Below are 16,764 nucleotides of genomic sequence, written 5' to 3'. Positions count from 1 at the left end.
ACGCGTAATGTTAATTTTTTTAATTGTAATGTGTTCAATGTTGAATGAATATTAATTATATGATTTGTTATTATTGTTGTTATATAATTATATTATTAACACATGAAGAACAGTTATATTAAAAAATCGAGATAATTTTATAAGCGAAACTGAAAATTAATTTTATATATGATCAAGTAATTGATTTCGTACTTTGTTCATTTTATAATCATACTAGCATAGACAATGACATTTGTTTATTTACGTTCAGCTGTAGCTGCTAAATGGAGAAGTAGCATAATTTAAAATGGATGGTACTTCGAGCAGTTTCATTATTGATCTGGATAACCGTGAAGAAGATGAAGTTCACATGCGTTACTTGTGCATGGAAGATGTATCTGAAGTGAAAAAGTTGTATTCTGATGTGTTTCCTTTGGAGTAAGGTTTCGTTTAAGATGTGTCATCGAAGTTTCTTGCAATTCGTATTGGAATTGTTCATGCATGTTTTAATTGCTGCTCTACTTGCTCAAATATCGTATTTTAACAATGCACTTATTTTGACATTTAAATATTTATATTTTTATTTACTTTTTAGACTTTTTTAGTCACATGTAATCTAATTTTGAAATATTTAATTTTTTAAATGTGTATCATCGTTAATTTTTTAAGATACCCAGATCATTGGTTTGAGCATGTCAGTCGAAGTCAAAGTTTGTGGAGTATGGCCGCGGTTTGCGGACAATCGATTGTTGGAATTTTAGTGGCCGAAGTACGAATGCTAATGGACTGCCATCCAGAGGTATAAAAGTATCTTCAAAAAATCGATTTTTTCCAACTGTATATTATTGAAATGTTTATTTATTCATTTATCTAGGATCATGGTATCCTTGCGAAATCATTTTCATTGGATACTCCAGTTTGTTATATTTTGAGTTTGGGTGTACGAAAAAGTTGGCGTCGTAAAAACATTGCTTCCAAATTATTATCACATCTGCTCAATTATCTTCGCAATATTATGTCACCAAGTGGTCCAGTTCGATGTGTATTTCTTCACGTTTTAGTTTCGAACGTTGGTGCTATTAAATTTTATGAACATTGGGATTTCAGGTACTTATAAAATGCGTTTGATTAATTAGACAATTATGAACATGCTTTTGAATGAATTTAATTTCAGACGACATTGTCGCTTGAAAGATTATTATTATATAAATGGTGAATATCAAGATAGCTTTACTTATACTTTTTATATGAATGGAGGCTTGCCGAATTGGTCATTAAAGTAAGCTGTCATTTTGTTTTTAGTAGTTGGTTGAAATTTTATGATGATTTTTTGAATATGGCAATTATAATGATGATTATAAATTTAGAAATTTATTCGCTTCTGTGGTTTCATCGTTGACCATCCCATGTGCGAGTTTCTTTCGGAGAATTTTCGGTGGCAATTTACTTCCTTTTATTCGATGCGATAGTTTTCAGTGATTGTTCTTTTTTCATAACTGTTGTGAAAAATCATGCATATTTGGATGAACTTTATTCAGTAAAAATGAATGTTTTGATTAGTGGAACATTTTTCTGTTCTGTTTTTTAGTTTAGATGTTGTGCTTGTCTTCTTTGCTTACTTTGCCAGAATTACATGCAAGCGTTTTTTGAAACAGAGTTTAAATTGTGTATATTTTTAAATTAAAATGACGTATTGTCTTATTTTTGTATTCACTAGGGACAGTTTGGAATCGAAAAATTAATGCAACAAACACGTCGAGGTTATTCGAACAGTAAGATTACTTTTTAATAATTTTTTCTTTCGAAAGAATTTGCATACCATTTATAAATAGATTTAATGATTTTAGGCATTAATATATTGTAACAGTGATTTGTATTGTTGGACGGAAAGCATTCTGAAAAAGAAGCATTTTTGATTAAACTATTGAGAAGCGGTAACTTGTGGAATATTTTTTTGGTACAGCAGCATGAAATAACTATTTGGTTTATTAGAATTTGCAATTGATTTCATTAATAAATGGAAAATTTGAATAATTTAATTGTAAATGATTTATTTTTTATGGTCATTATTATTAGTATTATTATGGATGTAATTAGAAATGTATAATTTCATTTTTATTTTATCTTTCAGATTATTATCTGGCAATGATGATGCATTTGGAGAGAATTGCTTCAATACTTCCACGTACTTCTGTTTCTATGATGTTCGCTTATGGTTCTGGAGTTATTGCACAACGAAATTCTGAAATTAAAAGAAATATGATTGATTTTGTTGTAGTTGTCGATAAACCTCTGGAATGGCACAAGGAAAATTTGAAATTGAACAGTAGTCATTATTCAATGTTGCGTTATATTGGAGCTGAAAGATTGACAAAATTGCAGACAGACTACGCTGCACGTGTTTATTGTAATACAATGATTCGCGTTGGGGAATTTTTCATTAAGTACAGTGTCATCAGGACTTCGCATCTAATTTCGGATTTGATCGATTGGAAATCATTGTACATTAGTGGTCGTATGCACAAACCGGTGAAAGTTTTAATTCCACCTACAAGCAGAGAATTGGAAGAAGCTTGTAAAATGAATTTGAAAAATGCATGCCACATGGCTTTGCTTATTTTACCAGAAAAGTTTAACGAAGAACAACTCTACACAACAATTGCATCGTTGTCTTATTGGGGTGATATTCGCATGAAAATTGCCGAAGATAAAAACAAAGTGACAAACATTGTTCAACAGAATATGCAACAGTTTGCTCACATGTATGAACCAATTTTGAATCATCTTTGTGAAGAAATTCCACTAACACGTTCTGGCCAAAATTTTAACCACTTGTTGACAACTGATAACATTTTACATCTGTTGGAATTTTTGCCATCCCAAGTGCTTTTTGAAATCGAAAATTATATGCAAAAATGTAACCCACAGCAGTGTGATTTAGAAGAAATAATATTCAGCCTAGCAAGCGACATCAATTATGCCGAAAAATTGAAGTATGCTGTTGAAAGAATTGTTTTTAAATCTAGCTATCAGCAGACGATGAAAAATTTTTTAACTGCTGGTTTTTTAAAATCATGCAGATATTTTGGGAAAAAGTTGCAAAAGATGGTTCGTTCACACATTTTTGAATAAACTCTTGAATGACTGAATTAGGAAAATCAATCCGTCACTATTGATGCAATATTTTACGGTCGAACAATTGCCCACCAAAGTCACAACGTTAACAGTTTTTAGCTTACTTTTGCATACTTACTGAATTGCTAATTTCAGTTATTAATTATATATTTATTAAAATATCAACATACATGCAAATTACAAACAGATATACTTTGTTTTGGATGCACTGCTATTTTCTAAACACCACTGAAAATAATAAAAAAAATTCTATTTATTGAACTTCATTATTAATAAGTACAGTAACATTGTGATTTTCTTTGATTACCTTTAACTTGAATACTTTATCATAATTATTTTATGGAAAAAATTAACAGTAATAATAATTGACGTTTTTAAGCAACTTTCAAATTATAGTTTACGAACTACATGAAAAGTGCAGAGTTGATAAAAGACAAGGACAGATGTGCACGGAAAGCAAGTGATAAAGGTTTCTTGCATGGTTTGAAACTGGCACTTACTTGCGGTATTGAAATTGGCTTCCCTGAAGGTTACGCTCATACACTGACACAAATCATCGATAATGATGTGTCAGCCAAAGAATGGCATCAAAAACTTTCTACTTGCAAAAGAATCCTAACGATATGCCAAAAATTTCAGCTGTCTTCCAAAAGCAATCTTCTGCCTCATTTGAAGAAGTTAAGGGTACAACAAAAGCGTTTGCAGCTTCCTGATCAATATCAATCGATATCAACAGAAAATGAACTGCTCTTTTAGTTAATTTAAAAATCTACTTTTCGCTTAATTTTATCATGTTTGAATTGATTCAAATATGACATTTTTCTTTGCTTGTTCGCAAAATGTATCATTTTGAAAAATTTGTTTAATAAAACAATAAATAAAGCTGTTTGGAGATGCCCACTGCTAACATTTACGAAATTGCAAAAAATTTAAATGACAATTATTTGTAATGAGTTTAGAAAACAAACACGTTGAGGCGCAAAATTTGAAAATGCTTCCTGCTATAAACGAAGAATTCTCTATAAATAACCATACAGCATTGTCTAAGCAAAATTTAATATAATCTCTTTCACAGTTAATGCAAATTTTCAATTTCGTTCGACAGTAATAAAAGCATTCATTGAAGTACACATCATGATGTTGGATGTCACAGATGCAAATGGGAATTTACTTGATCCAATTTTCAAGAAGAAAATGAGGAATGAATTTGTCCCACCAATGTGGTCCTGCATATTCGTCATGCTCGTGCCAGTGAACATGCTGCTTTATATGACGTGGCCGAGAATGAGTGTACACTTCTATCATCTCCGGATCCCACCATTTATCTTTACCAAGAGTAAAGAAAATCGGTTCACCATACCAAGTTCCCGTTTGCCAACCAGGGACATTTTTCATTACGTCATTCTCTTTATCGCGCGTCGAGCGCAGAAGTTTTAACCACCTTAAAAAGCAAAGTTGTCTTGCTTATTTTTTTCATCAGAACTGTATAAGCACTTACATTCGATCACGTTCAGCCATTATGAATGGCTCGAGAGCAATTCGAACATCATTGTCCTCCAAACGAACCATCCTAAGTAATTTAATTTACAATGCTTAATTAAATTTTGCTTCAGTTTTCTTTAAATGAATCATTTAATTTAAAAAACAAAAAAGCATACCGATTATGTCTTTGAGTACCCTTAACACCAAGCGCTCCAATTGTAAACATAGTGACCCCACCAACGACAAATTTCCACCCTTAAAAAACAACACTGCAATTGTTAAATAGTTTAAACATAACTTACATGGTATTCCAGTTTTGGGGAAGGTGCGTTCATAAAATATTTTAGAATATCCACCTTGTCTTGGCATATCTTGAACATAATCAATTTTTCCACGTATGAATTCTTCCATTTTTCTAAAAACTACTCAAATAGTATGCAAAAAATAAAATAATTTGTAACGGAAAAAATGAAAATAAATTGGACGTTCAAAAACTTCATTAAAAACAATTTATTAACACTAAAACCCCGTGCAGCTGCAGAACAATAAAAAACGAAATCAAGTAAAATGCAAATTATAAAAATCAAAAACATTTACACTAATAAATAATAAAAAAATAAAAATAGAAACAGAAAATCATTATGGTGACAAAATAAAAAATGAAAATAAAAAAATTTCAAATTAAATAATTAAGTTAACAGTTTCCGCATTTACAGTATCTTATAACAATAATTAAGAATCAAAACAACAAGAAATGAATATGTAAAGTAGATAAATTCAAATTATTTGTAAAGTACGATTCAGTATGAAACATTTTTGCGTATTTTTGAGAAATGCATGATAACGATTATAATCAACCATAGACTAGTAAAAGTGAAAAGTAATATTTCAAATCAGAAGTTTTTAGCCTTAAAATTTTATTTTCTTTTAGCTGTTCGTATTTTAAATAATTATTTCAAATCCTGCATATTTGATGCATTTTTTAGCTGTAACGTCTGCGGAGATAAAGATTTCCAGGTTATGTAAACATAAATAATATTCACTGCAACAAAGAAAATTTCCAATAAATTATTTACGCTTACTTTAGTTATTGCATTCAAAAATATGCAACATGGGTATTTATTTTAAAATAAAAAATGGCATATTCAAATGTTATAATTTTGTAATGTTCCTCACTCAAAAACTTGAACTAAGATAATTAATTTGTGGTGTATACTGTAGTTTCTTGATTTTATTTTTTACTGTTTGCTGTATTTTGCTTGTTTAGGGAATGGTTTTGCATTGACTTGTTATATTTTATGGCAGGTTTCGTGAAGTTTAATTTCTTTAATAATCATGCATCACTAATTTAATTCTTTTAATATTTGTATCCGAAATTTCATGTTTATTCTTTATAAGGCGGCCAAAATTAACTGCTATGAGCATTTGGTTATGATTGTAAGGTAAAATTTATTGTATTCTTTATTTACGAAAGTATTTATTATTAATTTTACGATGTTTTTTTGATTGTTTTTTAATTTTTTTAAAAATGGGTCAAGAGGTTCTATTCTTTTTATTTTGCCAGACATCATTGATTTTGCCAGTGAATAGAATTATTGTTTTTGACTAGCAAAAGTTGTTATATTTTAACAAACTATTTTAATACAATAATGAAGCAAGTTGCGTACTGGAATAAATATAAGTTGACACGTGATTGAAAGTATTTATTAAACGAAGAATAATAGTTGTAATGTGAAATTGTTCATCTTCATCTGTAATTGTTACAGTTCTGCAAAATTTTAGTTTGTCAAATATTGGAATTAGAATTTTATTTATTTACTTTTTACTATTAACATGATGCTACGAAAGTTGAAATATAAAAGTTGTTGTAATTTTTGTTGGAAATATTTTCATCGGGTTTGTTCACTTTAATCGTTCAGGCAGGACTAGTTATCAAATTATAATTTGAAATTTATTTTTTTAATATAATTTTGAAATGTTGCATGTGATTGTTTTTAGTTTTGATTTTTATTTTTTCTGTAAAAGCATAATACAGTTTTTGATTGACATTCGCGGTATAAGCGTTCCGTCGGTACCACGAATACTTGCCTCTTCAATTTATACACGCCGCTGCTGCCTTATAATTTTACGCAAATGTCTGAAAGCTGCAAGGGATATCACGGACCGGCTACTGATTTCAATGTTAAATATTTATCTCATATTAATTTTTTTATTCATACGATTGAGTGCATAATAGTCTAAATTGTGGGCATGTTCCTGCGTGCAAGCTTGTCAAAAGTGGATGGACTGACCGGCTCATCTTTTTTAAAAAGCAGTGTTATCGCAAGTTGTTTCTTCCTTTTTCTTTCATTTATTCCAAAATTCGCTCCGGCCCATAACAAGCAGAGAGACGGAAACAGTAAATAGGAAGATCAAAGCTCAGTATAAAATGAAAACTGCTGCTTAGCAAGCTAACAGTAGATGAACAGTATGTATGCATAAGTAATTGTAAACGTGTATAGGCATTATGCATTACGTCTTTACTCAAATATTGCGTTATTCTAACGCTGTGTTGGACCGTGCTAGCATAGGATGGCAGTTCTGCGCTTCTAGACATGTTTGGACCAGTTTTCAAGCTTACCATCAATTCAGGAATCGTGCGACTGAAGCTTTGCAAACCAACCGTCTGTTCGCAGCGTTCGTTATCGTTATATTCGGCTTTTCGATCTACGTTGGTACTGCTGTTGTTCTGAACGAGGCCATTTATTAACGGTCATTGATACATCGGATAAAGACCTAGAGACTTGCTTCATTTGCTCCGTTTATTGCAATAATATCGGTCACCTCATTACAAATCCGCGAATGTTGAGGGCCCACTGTATATATTTGTGAATGCGTGCGCAATAAGCTGATTGTTATCATCTGGAGTCACTTCCGTAATAATTGAATGATTATTGATTGAATAATTGTTTTTTTAGAGTTTGAAAGAAAAGAATGTCAAGGAAGCACAGGAAGAAGAAAAAGTCAGAATCGAAAAAGAAGAAGCATTCACGACCGCATGTTGAAAAGTTGAAACAAGCGCGTCAGAAGCTTCCAATATATGCTTGTAAAGAGAAAATACTGAGATTGTTGAAGGATAATCAATCATTGATAATTATTGGTGAAACTGGTTGCGGTAAAAGCACTCAAATACCTCAGATTATATACGATGAATGGTTGCACGATGGTATGGTTATTGGCATTACTCAACCTCGTCGGGTTGCAGCGGTCACTTTGGCTAAGCGCGTTTCAGAAGAGATGAACGTTCATCTTGGCCAAGAAGTCGGCTATTCTGTCCGCTTTGATGAAGTTGCATCTTCTCAGACTCAAATTTTCTACTTGACCGACGGAATGCTTATTCGTGAAGCGATGTTTGACCCAATGTTGGAACGTTATTCATTTGTCATATTGGACGAAGCGCACGAGCGCACTCTTCATACGGATGTTCTGTTTGGCGTGGTGAAGCAGGCCCAAAGAAAGCGCAAAGCGAGAAAATTGCACAGTCTGTCAGTGGTCATAATGTCGGCAACAATGGACGCAGATCGTGTGTCGAAATATTTTAACAACGCACCGGTTGCTTATTGTCAAGGGCGCCAGCATTCTATACAGACATTTTACTGCAGTGGAAGTTTTACCGATGATTACGTTTTGAACTGCTTGATTACTGTTTTTCAGCTTCATCGTACCAAGCCGCCCGGTGATGGGGATGTGTTGGTATTTTTGACTGGTCAAGAGGAAATTGAACGCGCCGTACGCAAATGCAAAGAAGCTTCAGAGCACTTGAACAGTGGAACTTACGGTCCGTTGATTGTACTTCCATTCTACGCTGGATTGTCGACTCATGCGCAGATGCGTGTTTTCAAAGAGAAGAATGATGATGAATACGATAAGGAGAAGAGAAAATTGAAAAGTAAAAAATCCTCAAAGCACAGCAGCAGTAGTAAAAAGCGAAAAGACGAGAAAAAGCAACGCCGTGTGGTGATTGCGACGAACATTGCCGAAACGTCGGTAACAATTCCCAATATTCGTTATGTTGTTGATTCGGGAAAAGTGAAACTTCGCTGCTACGATCCAAGCCGTGGAATAGATATGCTTAAAGTTGTCGACATTTCCAAAGCTCAGGCAGATCAGCGTGCTGGTCGTGCTGGTCGTGTAGCTGCTGGTGAATGTTATCGTATATATGATGAGCAGAAGTTTGACAAACTGCTCGACCATACCGAACCGGAGATTCGCCGTTGCTCTTTAACTGGAACCTTGTTGCAGTTGTTGATGATGGGAATCCGAAATCCAAATACATTCGATTTCATTGACCCTCCGACGAAAGAATCCTTGGAAGCGGCCCGTCTCGTGCTTTCGCAGTTGGGAGCGGTTGTTGTGCACCGTGAAAAATTATCGCTCACCGATCTTGGGCGCACAATGGCTGAATTTCCAGTGGAACCGAAATTGGCAAGGTTGATTTTGGCGTCTGCAAAATTGCACTGTTCCGAAGAGATGATTCAAATTGTGTCCGTTCTCTCAGCTGGGTCCGTATTTGTGGAAGAGACTGTTGAAAATGATGAAGATGCGCAGACTTGTCGTAGGAGTCAAAAGTTTTTTCAACCCGAAGGCGATCTGATTCGCCTGCTTCAAGTGTTTCGAGCATGGCAAGCGGTTCGTGGAATCAGCATCAGTCAATCCGACGCACGTCGCGAATGGTGCAAAGAGCAGGGCATGCATTATCGAGCTTTGTATTCGGCCGGAAAAATATGCTCCCAACTTCGACGCATATGTCACAGCCTTGGAGTGCCGTTGACTTCTTGTGGCGAAAATTGGAAAATACTACGCCGCGCACTGTGCTATGGATTTTTCATGCAAGCAGCTTTTCTCGACGAACAATTCACCGTCGGCAAAGCGACTACATACAGAGTTCTGGGTAGCGATTTGCGCGCCAAAATACATCCATCTTCTTGTCTGTATCAGCACAAGCCGGCCTGCTTGCTTTACGCCGAACTTGTGCTTACCAATGATCTTTATCTTCGAGATGTAACTGTTGTCGAACCGCAATTTTTGCTCGACGCTGCCCCCGATTACTTTGCGGCACACCATATTGAATTATTCCACTCTTAGACGAAATGTACCTTATTTATCCAGAACACTGTTCTCCTAGCCCACTTGATGCATCTATTATTTCCCTCTTATGCTTTTCTCGTATTCAGTTCTATCAGTTTTTTAAACTTTTTAAAATATATTAATAAATATTTATGATGTCTTTCTAATTGATATGTTTGTTTTTTTAGTTCAGCACAAACACCAACAACCCTTAAACAGGCCATAATGATGTGTGGAGGCAAATGGAAAAAAACTTGCCGTAAGTCAATTTCAATTTTTCGAAACTGAAACTTTCCGTTTCATTTGAAATCAACGCTGTCATTATTTAATTTTTTTACTTTCACTCTACTTTTCTTTTTCAACATCACTGGTGCTTAATTGTAGGCAATGCTTTCAGTGTCACATGTATACCCCTGACGTTTAACAAAACATTTAATAGGACAAATATATTTGCTCCTCTATTGTCTCTGTAAATGCTAACAATACGTTTTGCTTTATATTTAATTTAACCTTATAACAATAATGTTCCAATAAATTTAAACAATTTAAGCTTAGTTACATAAAGAAAGAAAAATCTGCTCTCAATATCAACTTTAGTGCAACAACATGCACACGATAAAGAAACCATCCTCATATCATTAATATCATTAACATATGCTTAATTCCAAATGAACGCTATATTAAAGAAAGTTTCTTTTTGGTTCTTTTTTTAATTCAACTTCTAAACTTGATTATTTTCATACTGTATGTAAAAACTTTCAGGTTCAAAGTATCTCTGAATAATTTTTGTTTTGTTTTTAAATTAAATATTTATCAATTTTAACATTTTAATTTTATATGGAAAATCTTAAAAAAGCAATAGACTTTCTTTCTTAGCAGTAAAAATCAAAAATTCACACTGCTGATTTTTTATAATTGAGAAATGTCGGTAGAAATATACAACAGACAAAACAGACCATTGGCATTTTGTAAAAAATACAATACGTAAATCATGTCAAATATTTTTAATGTTTGCGCTGAAACATGTGGTTATAAAAGACTTATTTATTTTAAATTCAGGTTGTTTATTGTAAGGATAAGTTGTTAATATTTGGTCTAGGTAAGGGACACAATGGTAGCGAATTGTTGTCAGTTGTGAATGAATTTATCCTTGCGTGACTTTTTTTCGATGCAGCCGATTAATTTTTTATGTCAGCATAATTGTTATTATTGCATCGTTGCTGTCCGGCATTTGAACAATTTACCTTTAAAGTTGTGGCAGATGGCAATTTTGCCTAGCCTAAGGTGAAAATTGGCCGGAGGAGTTAAAGCACTTTTCACCTTGGTTGAGCAAATCGTCTGGTATTCTGGTAGACATATTCTGGTCGTCTGAATCAGGGCAACGGTGGTCTGGCAGACCAGTTTGACACAAGCTTCATGAATATTTCTTTTCAAAAAGAACTGTTAAAATTAATAGCATGAGAAAACTGATTCCAAAAGCACATTGTTGCCCATTATTCACTTAACTAATCACCACTGAATCTCTTGCTATAGTTGGTGCTCCAACGGAGAGTATACATTGTTTTTGTTTTGTTATTTTCTAGTCTCAACAATGCCATCTATTATTCACAGCGATCGCCAATTTAATAACAGCATCTTTGTGCTCGTTCTGTTCACTCAGTTTGGTAAGCATTCTTTGTCATTATTTCCACTACTGTGCAATATTTTTCCTTATTCACTTTTAACTTGGATCAACAAAAACAAGCAAAAATCCCTTTCTTCTTTATGATTTTAATTCAATTATTTTAAAATCCGGAGTTATACATAAAAGCATGCTTTTGACAGTAATCATTACTCGTTTCGTCGCCAGTCAACAAACTTGTCGTGGATATCCATACGATCCAAAAATATTAAAATGCTGCGCTGATTATGAATTATGTCCACTGTCCAAACGCATATCTCATAAATGTTGTGGAAAACGATGTTACAGTGAAGGCAATAGCATGTGTTGCAACAGACGTTTAGTGGATAAGTGCAGCCAATTTTATGCTGCTTGTTGTGGATATCGTTGTTATAAAAGTGATCAACAGTTGTGCTGTGATGAAGCCATTCTTCCTAGATGTGCACCAGCTGCTGGATGTTGCGGAAGAAGTTGTATTGATTTGGACAGACAAATCTGCTGCCAAGGTCGGCCAGTAACGCGCTGTGCGCATGGGTCTAATGCCAAATGTTGCGGTGATCGATGCTACGATGCATCTACTCAAACATGTTCCCTGTGAAATTTAATTTCCAACTTATTCTTTTGCTGTCTGATATATTTATGTCATTTTTTCACATTCAAATTGTTTTCCAATCTTTTTGCATCATCACAACAGCCTTACAGTGTCTTTCAACCCAAATATTACAACTGCCAACATATACATATTTTGAAAACAGAAAAAAATTTATTCAATACAATTTTTCAGTGCAAAAATATTCAATCATGCAAAAATTCTAGTCAGTTCAACATTGAATGCTCTTTGAAGATTTTTTTGCGCTGCTGTTCGACGTTCGCCATCCACCGACTTTGCTGAACTTCCATTCGTTTGAGCACACTTTCATTTGGTACCCGTTGCCTGGCATAGCTTGTAGACTGTTGTTGGATAGCTTCAGCACTAATAGGTGCTGCAAAAATATTTTCCTGAAATAATTTTCTCATTATACAATTAAATCATTTTTCCAAGTCATATCATCAAGTACCATATCTTCACTTATATCTTCCTCGACGTGCTTCGCATAAGCGAAAAGCCTTCGAGGTCGCAATAAAAGTGGGTTTAGACATTGCAAAAATAGCATGTATATAGCTAATACGCTAATGACACAAATTGTAATGATAACAGATACCTAAATAAAGTTATTATAATTAACTGATGAAAATGTAATTCAATAAATAAAAAATAAAAGTAAAGAAAATCAAGTGAAACAAAAAGTTTATCTTGATTACTCACTTTGATCAAAGTAGTATTTCGACTCTGAAACTTGCATTCACATTGAACACAAAATTCTTCAACTTTGCTTTGTTCAATTTTAACTTCCAGTTGCGGTATGACTACCACGTCACACGTACTGAAAAATATAAAATAAATTGACCATCAGATGTCATTAAAAAACATGACAATAAATGCAAATTTTAAAATTTTCTTACCAAAACTGTGCAGCCACACTTTTGATATAAAGCATACGTTCCGAATGATTTGCTCGAACCACAGAAGGACTAGGACAAGCGCAACGGCATCTTGTTTCTTCAAACTGGGCCTAAGTAAATTCAAAAAATATTTATCAAGTAATGCTACACCACATAAAACTTACCCGACAAATGGTGCTCCACATGAATAACACAAATAAGATGATTTTATATCGCATCAACTTCAGTATGTCAGCTGTGCTTGCACTTTCCAATATGTGGGCATTCATTTTCATTAGAATAAAAAATAAAGATTAAAGTATAGTACTACGGTTGCATCATCTTCAACATGCAAAATATTCATACGGTAGTACAGTAATAAATAATTATGTTCCATTTAAAACTAAATTATGGTTGACGTAAACTGCTGTTTCAAAAATGAAAGAAATTAAAATAAGTTTTTAGTTCATCTCAGTTAGTTGTTTTTTAACATTATTATGTGCTTAATTTTCTAATAACATTAAATAGCGTCTTAATTGAGCTTGCTTTATTAATTTTTTGTACAGTATTTATGTACTGATAGTTTCGAACTACTGGTAATAATATGTGTGAATTTGATTTTTGATGTTTTCTTGATTTTTAATTTTTTTGCATTAATTATCTTTTTATTTTATTTTTATTTAATAAGATTTTATGCACTTGTTGCGGCATTGTATTTTACTGGGTTCATAAATACTTTATTAGCGTCATTAATGCTGTTTTGTTTTTTTGTATGCTCTTTTTCAGATTTAGTGATTTGTATGTTCTTTTTTGTTAGATTTATCCGTCAGCTAATGTAAATATGGCTCTTAAAATTTCCAACAAAACACCCGGCATTTTAGATGTTACCATTAGCAAAGGAAAAAATGAGGTAACACTAGCAATTAATATTAATATTGGTATTATTGAATTGCAGTTGTGAATTTAGATCAATCTAGCAACATTTGCTTTGCTGTTTTCTGAAGTTGTTCGTTATAGCCAGAGTCGAGTGACTACAATATCAGAGCTTCAAACAAAGTGAACAGTTTTTTCATTATTTTTCCACTTTTTTTAAAAATAAATTTGTATTGCAATTACAAATTTTATACTTTTTAATTACTTTTCATATATGGTAGTTTTTTATTGTGAATTGAGTAGATTAAGTTAGGTGTTATTTGCTTAAATTGAATTTGTTTTTATGAACGGTAAAAAATGATCGCTTTTGTGTCATTGTTGGAGCATAAGTGACAATTTATATAAATTTTTGTAATATATGAAAAAAAATTGTTGTGATTCAGATTTAAGGCACATATTTGTTGGTATTTTTTTCAGATTAGCATCATATGGTAAAATTGTCGGCTCCAAATTAGTTGATTTGATCTTTTTTCGAGATAAAGGCTATAAAAGAGAGGTGAAATTACTTGGAATTTTGCTTTTCATTAAAACAACTCTTTTCAAAGTAAGATTTTTTGTTTTTAATGGTTTTTTTTTAATTTTAATTATTATCATTGATCATTTAGAGTATATTTGGTAAAGAAGCTGATAAATTGGAACGCAATAGTGAAAATCCACGAATTTGTGAATAGTGTTTTAAGCCATGTAAACTGCATTTATTTTATTTTGTTTATTTTAGATTACATAATTGAGCGTGAACCATTAGTGAATACGTTCATATCTGTTCCGAAAGATAAAGGTATATAAAAGTATTTATGCAAATTGTCTTTGCCTTTTGATGAACGGAAATTACTTTTTCAGGAAATTTAAATTGTGCTTCTTTTACGGGAGGCATTATTGAAGCAGTTTTAAATTTGAATAATTTTGTATAAGTATATTTATATGGCACCACCTATTAATCATATAGATGTTTTTTTAGCCATGTAAAGTAACTACTGTTTGGCACAATGGTACCACTTACGTGATTGAATTTGAAGAATCAGTTCTTGCCAAAGAAAAGTTGAATGAAAATAAATAGCTACACTGCTATCATTTTGAAAATCCTGGTTAATTAATTTTTTCAATGTTCAGTATTTAATCAAAACAGCAAAATATTAATCCCTTTATGCATTTATCTACTATTTAACTAGTAAACAACAATGCAGATTTGATAATTTTATTTAATAAATATAATTTTAAAAAAGAAAGGGTAAAGATGCGTTTTATTTTCTTGATTTACGTTAACGGGAGTATTTGATTTTAAAATATGATAACGTTTTTATTTAAATTATGTTACAATCAGTGAAATTTTAATTGGAAAAAATCTATTTTACTATGTATAAGAAAAGATGTGAAAGAAAGTATTTTCATTGATAAATATTTTCTTTAACAAATATATCAGTTGCCCTTTGTCATAAAGCATATGGCTTATGGCGGAATTTTGACGCGTTAATAAGAAGAAATGGGGTGACGAACAAGCTTCAGCTTTAAATCACAATTGACTTTTGAATAGAGTCGTTTGCGTTGGTTGTTTTCTTATCAGTAGTGAGCTGCTGCTGCTTTTCAAAGGCTGATTAGCTTATTTATCTAGTACTAGTAATAGTACGTCTGGTGGAATTAAATGAAGCCCCTTAGCAGCATCTTTTCTTTCTTGTCCAAGCGATGAAGCCACTCTGTTAGGAAATGAATCTTTCATATTTGCCATGCCACATGCGTTTATATTTTGTTTGTTCATTTGCATGTATATATATATATATATATATATATATATGTATATGATAATTTGAATTAATTTTTACATAAAAAATAATAATATTTGTAATTATTTTGCTTTGTTTATGGGCAAGAGTTTTGAATTTTTTTACATCGTAATGCAGGAAAGAATTTTCTGTTTGTTGTTTTATGTTTTTCGAATTCTTCTTTTCTTTTTTTTCAACATCGTTGGTGTTGCTGACTGCGGCCGTGTTTAATAAAAGCAGATGTCAGCTTTGCATCTGTTGATTGCGATTATAGGCGTTAGCTTTTAAAGAAAAGGCGATTACCATTGCTTTTGCTTGTTTCACCGCTTCACTACATCATCATCACTGCATCTTCATCTATTCTGTCAGATTTCTTCCTTTTGTCATTTTGCATAGCAATTTTTACATTTCAAAATAAATAATAATGCGTATGACATATTGTGAATATTTTTATTGCCATTTTTGTGCAGCATTTTTTACATTTTTTTATTGGTCAGTATTGTGCGCTGCAGTGCCATTGCCAAATAATATTGGCGAAGACAAAGTTGTGATTTCAGATTTCGTTACTGTAAATCGTATTTTTGTTCTACTTTAATTTTGATAATATATTGACACTTAAAACCATTTTAATCTCTGTTTTATATTTGTAACGTATTTACATATTCCTTCTAAATCGAGTTTATTTGGTAATATTTTATAAATTTCTTTTAAAATTGATTCTAATTTAGAAATATATATATATATATATATTTATTTATTTATTTAAAACTTTAATTTGGAAATAAATATATATTGAATAAAGTTTTTAAATCTATATTAACTTTAAATATAGAATAAAGTTATTCATTTTGACCGTATTAATTTTATTCGACATGTTAATAAATATTTCTTTCGCACTATCCATAAAAGTATTTTATTTATTATATTTCTTTTGAAACTTCATTTTAAAAATTTCATTTATATAGAATTACCTTAAGCAATATGGCTATCTTCAAAACGATGCAGATGTCCATCAGCGCAGAGAAGCGTTAAAACGATTTCAGCGGCACGCTTCATTACCGATTACTGGTATTATTATTTAAAATAATTTTAAATTTAAAACTACTTAATGTTAAAAGGATTATGAACAATGGAAATTAAATAATGTAACTTATTATAAGTTATAAAATCATGAAAATAATCACACATAATTTTGCAATTTCATGTGTATCAAAAACATTTCTACAAATG

General features: G+C 32.0%; 6 protein-coding genes across 6 annotated transcripts; 4 read left to right on the top strand and 2 right to left on the bottom strand.

The window, feature by feature from the left end:
- Window positions 1-286: 286 nt before the first annotated feature.
- On the top strand, window positions 287-3,870 carry Tsp_10027 (N-acetyltransferase). The gene is made up of 7 exons (XM_003373133.1): window positions 287-417; window positions 649-778; window positions 854-1,086; window positions 1,154-1,258; window positions 1,347-1,387; window positions 2,111-3,087; window positions 3,511-3,870. Exons 1-7 carry the CDS (start codon window positions 287-289, stop codon window positions 3,868-3,870), a joined length of 1,977 nt encoding a protein of 658 aa, XP_003373181.1.
- Window positions 3,871-4,281: 411 nt separating this feature from the next.
- Window positions 4,282-5,007, bottom strand: Tsp_10026 (NADH dehydrogenase [ubiquinone] 1 alpha subcomplex subunit 13). The gene is made up of 4 exons (XM_003373132.1): window positions 4,899-5,007; window positions 4,773-4,851; window positions 4,613-4,684; window positions 4,282-4,555 (listed from the first exon to the last, which is right to left on the bottom strand). Exons 1-4 carry the CDS (start codon window positions 5,005-5,007, stop codon window positions 4,282-4,284), a joined length of 534 nt encoding a protein of 177 aa, XP_003373180.1.
- A 1,935-nt stretch (window positions 5,008-6,942) lies between these two features.
- Tsp_10025 (hypothetical protein) lies at window positions 6,943-7,352 on the bottom strand. The gene is made up of 2 exons (XM_003373131.1): window positions 7,307-7,352; window positions 6,943-7,013 (listed from the first exon to the last, which is right to left on the bottom strand). Exons 1-2 carry the CDS (start codon window positions 7,350-7,352, stop codon window positions 6,943-6,945), a joined length of 117 nt encoding a protein of 38 aa, XP_003373179.1.
- Window positions 7,353-7,569: 217 nt separating this feature from the next.
- Tsp_10024 (conserved hypothetical protein) lies at window positions 7,570-9,720 on the top strand. Its single transcript, XM_003373130.1, has one exon. It carries the CDS (start codon window positions 7,570-7,572, stop codon window positions 9,718-9,720), a length of 2,151 nt encoding a protein of 716 aa, XP_003373178.1.
- Window positions 9,721-11,513: 1,793 nt separating this feature from the next.
- Window positions 11,514-11,960, top strand: Tsp_10023 (conserved hypothetical protein). Its single transcript, XM_003373129.1, has one exon. It carries the CDS (start codon window positions 11,514-11,516, stop codon window positions 11,958-11,960), a length of 447 nt encoding a protein of 148 aa, XP_003373177.1.
- A 1,046-nt stretch (window positions 11,961-13,006) lies between these two features.
- On the top strand, window positions 13,007-14,834 carry Tsp_10022 (transport protein particle (TRAPP) component, Bet3). The gene is given in 10 exon segments (XM_003373128.1): window positions 13,007-13,091; window positions 13,170-13,219; window positions 13,662-13,754; window positions 13,812-13,900; window positions 14,195-14,273; window positions 14,383-14,422; window positions 14,496-14,555; window positions 14,618-14,661; window positions 14,690-14,725; window positions 14,736-14,834. 10 exon segments carry the CDS (start codon window positions 13,007-13,009, stop codon window positions 14,832-14,834), a joined length of 675 nt encoding a protein of 224 aa, XP_003373176.1.
- Window positions 14,835-16,764: the final 1,930 nt, after the last annotated feature.

The sequence above is a fragment of the Trichinella spiralis genome (assembly GCF_000181795.1).
Source record: "Trichinella spiralis strain ISS 195 chromosome Unknown Scfld6, whole genome shotgun sequence".
In the NCBI taxonomy this organism is placed as follows: domain Eukaryota; kingdom Metazoa; phylum Nematoda; class Enoplea; order Trichinellida; family Trichinellidae; genus Trichinella; species Trichinella spiralis.
Note: the sequence above shows the minus strand (reverse complement) of the source record. Positions and strands in the feature narration are given on the sequence as shown.

What these genes read in the sequence shown, in the direction of transcription:
- Tsp_10022 (XM_003373128.1), top strand. Translation starts at nt 13,007, where the DNA reads ATGCTACACCACATAAAACTTACCCGACAAATGGTGCTCCACATGAAT. An exon ending in AATATTCATACGGTAGTACA is followed by an intron (nt 13,220 to 13,661) that starts GTAATAAATAAT and finishes CTTTTTTGTTAG; the next exon opens with ATTTATCCGTCAGCTAATGT. An exon ending in ATAAAGGCTATAAAAGAGAG is followed by an intron (nt 14,274 to 14,382) that starts GTGAAATTACTT and finishes TTGATCATTTAG; the next exon opens with AGTATATTTGGTAAAGAAGC.
- Tsp_10023 (XM_003373129.1), top strand. Translation starts at nt 11,514, where the DNA reads ATGCTTTTGACAGTAATCATTACTCGTTTCGTCGCCAGTCAACAAACT.
- Tsp_10024 (XM_003373130.1), top strand. Translation starts at nt 7,570, where the DNA reads ATGTCAAGGAAGCACAGGAAGAAGAAAAAGTCAGAATCGAAAAAGAAG.
- Tsp_10026 (XM_003373132.1), bottom strand. Translation starts at nt 5,007, where the DNA reads ATGGAAGAATTCATACGTGGAAAAATTGATTATGTTCAAGATATGCCA. An exon ending in CCCCAAAACTGGAATACCAT is followed by an intron (nt 4,852 to 4,898) that starts GTAAGTTATGTT and finishes TTGTTTTTTAAG; the next exon opens with GGTGGAAATTTGTCGTTGGT. An exon ending in ATGGCTGAACGTGATCGAAT is followed by an intron (nt 4,556 to 4,612) that starts GTAAGTGCTTAT and finishes TTGCTTTTTAAG; the next exon opens with GTGGTTAAAACTTCTGCGCT.
- Tsp_10025 (XM_003373131.1), bottom strand. Translation starts at nt 7,352, where the DNA reads ATGACCGTTAATAAATGGCCTCGTTCAGAACAACAGCAGTACCAAC. An exon ending in AGAACAACAGCAGTACCAAC is followed by an intron (nt 7,014 to 7,306) that starts GTAGATCGAAAA and finishes TTTTATACTGAG; the next exon opens with CTTTGATCTTCCTATTTACT.
- Tsp_10027 (XM_003373133.1), top strand. Translation starts at nt 287, where the DNA reads ATGGATGGTACTTCGAGCAGTTTCATTATTGATCTGGATAACCGTGAA. An exon ending in TCTGATGTGTTTCCTTTGGA is followed by an intron (nt 418 to 648) that starts GTAAGGTTTCGT and finishes TAATTTTTTAAG; the next exon opens with ATACCCAGATCATTGGTTTG. An exon ending in TATGAACATTGGGATTTCAG is followed by an intron (nt 1,087 to 1,153) that starts GTACTTATAAAA and finishes ATTTAATTTCAG; the next exon opens with ACGACATTGTCGCTTGAAAG.